The sequence below is a fragment of the Pteropus alecto genome, unplaced genomic scaffold (assembly GCF_000325575.1).
Source record: "Pteropus alecto unplaced genomic scaffold, ASM32557v1 scaffold43, whole genome shotgun sequence".
In the NCBI taxonomy this organism is placed as follows: Eukaryota; Metazoa; Chordata; class Mammalia; order Chiroptera; family Pteropodidae; genus Pteropus; species Pteropus alecto.
Genome location: NW_006435764.1, coordinates 72,982 through 76,555, shown reverse-complemented (window position 1 = coordinate 76,555; position 3,574 = coordinate 72,982). Strand labels below are relative to the sequence as shown.

The 3,574-nt window shown below is 63.7% G+C and overlaps 1 protein-coding gene across 1 annotated transcript in view; it reads left to right on the top strand.

Moving 5' to 3' along the window:
- The first annotated feature begins 473 nt into the window (after positions 1-473).
- Positions 474-3,574, top strand: part of ANO9 (anoctamin 9) — a 16,368-nt gene continuing 13,267 nt past the window's right edge. Inside the window, exon 1 of the mRNA XM_015588658.1 lies at positions 474-479. Coding sequence (XP_015444144.1) covers positions 474-479 — 6 coding nt within the window. The remainder of the gene's footprint in view (positions 480-3,574) is intronic.

Here is a 3,574-nt window from a genome sequence, read left to right as displayed (position 1 = left end):
CCTCAAGCCTCGGTGCCCCAGTTTCTCCTCTGAGGGGATCAGCTCTGGACTTGGGGGTCGCGGGTTGGATGTTGAAGGTGACGTGGGAGGGTCAGGAAGGGCGAAGGGGAGCAGAGGAGCCAGGGCATCGGTGAGCACTCATGTGCCCCCCCTGGCCCCCCAGGAGGGCATGCCAATCTAACTCCTCTCCCGGGGAACGCCCCCCACAGGTGAGGGCGAAGGCCTCTGGAGGGTGTTCCAGCACCCTTGGGTGTGCCCTCTCGCTGGCTCCACCCCCGCTGCCTGGGCGCGGGCTTGGAGGGACCAACAGAGGAGGCCGCGGCTGGCGGGAGGGAGAGGGCGGGAGAGGGAGAGGGAGAGGGAGGTGAGTCCCACGCGGAAGTCAGGTAGGACCCGCCCGGCCTCACTTCGGAACTGCTGGCTCTGGCACCGCCGGCGGCTCCTGGGGCTCTGGGACCAGCGGGGCTGCCAGCATGCAGGTGAGTCTGGCGCTGCGTGGGACCCACACCTGAGGTCCCTCCAGCCAGCCCCACCAGCCTCACCTGTGCGGCTCCTGGAGCCCAGGCTGAGGTGAGGGTGGCAGAACCGAACGGATCCCTCGGCAGGGGCTTTACTTTCCATCCTCCATGCAGTCGGAGACCCTGGAGACCCCAGGGCTCGGGTCTTAGTGAGTGTGTGGGGCCTGGACGGGCAGGGTGTGTCCACCCCAGTCCCTGAGCCAGGGCCCCCAGCTGTGCAGCTCTGCCCTGCAGCTAGCACCTGGGAGGAAGGGGCTGTGGCCTCCAGCCCGGGCTGGCCTTGGGCTGGGAGGCCCAGGGTAGCCAGCCGGGCTCTCTGCTCCCCTGGGGGCCCTGCCCCAGGCAGAGGTGAGGGCAGCTGGGGGCTGCTGAATTCTGATTCTGGGGGACAGAGCAGGAGGCCGCGGGGGTCCCAGGAAGGCAGGCAAGAGAACATACCAGAAAGACACCCTTTCTCCCATCTGCCAGGCAAGAAGTCACTGGGCTGGGCCAGGGCCTGGGCGGCCGGGAGGAGACCCAGGTGAGGTGGAGAGCGAAACCAGCCTCCCACTGGAGTGCCCAGGGCCCTCCCAGGTGTGGGCCAAGCGCTAGCCTCTTGCTTCACCTTGGCCCGGGGCCTCCTCGGTCCTTCCAGAGCCAGCTCCGGCATCCTGGCACCCCTGGGCCTGGCCCTAGGCTCCTCTGATGACCCTACCTCCCCTGCTGGCCTGTGCTGGGGTGGAGGAGAGGCATGGAACGGGCTCGGGGTGGCTGGGAAGGCAGCGCCTGGCTTGGCTGAGGTGAGAGAATCAACCCTTTGAAGGACAGGTGAGATGTGGACACCGGACTTGGTGACCCGAGCCTCCAGCTGGGCCTGAGTGTGCCCTTTCCCCGCTCGGATTCCTCCCAGGGCTCCCCGTCGCCCCCAGCTGAAATCCAAGCTCCCCAGCCTCCTGAGTAGCCCTCCGTGATCTGGCTCCTGCCGACCCCCAGCCTCACCTCCTGTCTGCTCCCTTCCTGCTCTTTATGCCTCTGCAAAGCGCAAGTGCTGAGTACAAAGTTGCTGCAGTAGTAACCAGCCAGTCCTGGGAGTACTGAGTCCCCGCGAGGCACTGAGTACCAACTCCTTGGGGTGCTGAGTGCTGAGTCCCCACGAGGTACCGAGTACCAACTTCTTGGGGTGCTGAGTGCTGAGTCCCTGGACACCAGTCGCACGCCGCCCCTCAGGGCCTCTCCCAAGAATACTTCTCTCTCTTTGTACCTCCTGCCCACCTCTTGCCCTACAGGGCCAAGCTGCAGGCTACCTACCCTGCCCCATGGTGCCTGCCCCTGCAGGCTGTGTCCACTCACACCACGTGCCGCCCACAAGGGCTGCACACAAGGCAGGCTGCTTCCTCAGTGAGTGTCTCAGATGGATGGGTGGACAGACACCCGAAAGGATGAACTGACAGATGACAGACAGATGGACAGCTGGGGAAATGGAGGGATGCAGGGGGCAGGAAGGCGGAGGGACAGACCACCTGCTTCAGAAGCCGCGCAGGCAGAGCCAGGCGAGGACTTGCTCAGGGAGGGCGGTCGGAGGGTGTCTGGCTGGGCCCGCCAGGGCGGCGTGCTCTTCGGAAGGGCAGGCATGTCCCTTCGCTGGATGATGACACTGCACCGTGCCTTCGGGGCCCAGTCAGGAGGGCCTGGAGGCATGGCAAGACCCTCAGGGAGCGTGAGGGGCGGCCCACACGCAGGCGGGTGCAGCCAGAGTGATGTCGCACATGCGTGCTCCACGTAGCCGGGTCAGAAGCTGGGTGGTGGTCCCACTGGTGACCTGGAGGCCGGGCCGGAAGCGGTGGGGAGAGGCAGGACTTCCCCAGCTTGAACTCTTCGTGTTCCAGGCTGCGGGACGGAGGGTCGCCTGGAGCCGCGGCTTCTCCAGAAGTTTCCTTGTCTGGAGCTGGTAGCTGAGCCTGTAGGGGTTGGGGCTGACAGGGCCAAAGGGACAACAACATGGACCCCAGAGCCAGGTGCCCAGAGTCTGCACCTCTGGCCATGAACCAGATGCTGGTGACACAAATGTCCCGGTCCCATCTAGTTGACACTCCTCTGTTCCCTGACACAGAGGTGCTTCAGCCCTGCCCCCACCGGCAAATCTGCCTGTGAAAGGCAGGGTTCCTCTGGCCCAAGACAGGGGTAAGTTTCAGGTACCAGGAGCCACACCTGAGTGCGAGTGTCTGTGGGCTGCCGGTGAGAGGGCAGGGAGCACCGCGGCCCAGCCCGGGGGGTGGGTGCTGTTGGGAGATGGGAGATGGCGCAGGAAGGGAACCAATGCTCTCGGAGCATGGGGCGCCCCGGGGGCAGGCTGGGTGAGGGCTGCCTCGCGCTGTGGGGGGGCGACGCAGCGCCCCTCTGCAGACCTCGGCTCCTGATGCCTCGGGCCTGTCTTCTGCCTTTGGACTTGATGCCTTTCCTGGCTCCCATGATTGACAGAAGGGGCGCAGACCCAGGCCAGTTCGGGAGCCAGCACTTCCAGCCGTGTGTGTGTGCGTGTGAGTGTGTGTGTGCGCGCACGTGCACGTGTGCATGTGCGTGTGTGCGTGTGCGTGCGTGTACGTGTGTGTGCGTGCGTGTGTGTGTGCGTGCGTGGGCGCAGACCCAGGCCAGTTCGGGAGCCAGCACTTCCTGCCATGTGTGTGTGTGTGTGCGTGTGTGCGTGTGTGTGCGTGTGCGCGCACGTGTGTGTGTGTGTGGTGGGGGGAGGTTGGAGTAAACTTTCAGGTTTAGTGAAACAAAATAAAAAACAGATGCCCAGTTACTGAGTTTCACATAAACAATTTCTTGTAGTATAAGTGTGTCCTATGGTAACAATAATTGAGACATGTTTATACTAAAAGGTATCAGTTATTTATCTGAAATTCAATTATGACTGGGTGGCCTGTATTTTACCTGGCAGCCCTCAAGGACAGACTGGCTGGAGCAGTCCAGTCAGACTTGCTGGAGGAGGCAGGCTTGAGCCTGGCAGGAATGTGGTTGGAGAAGGGACCAGAGCGCTGGTTGGGGGATCAGCAGGGCCGAAGCCGCAGTTGCAG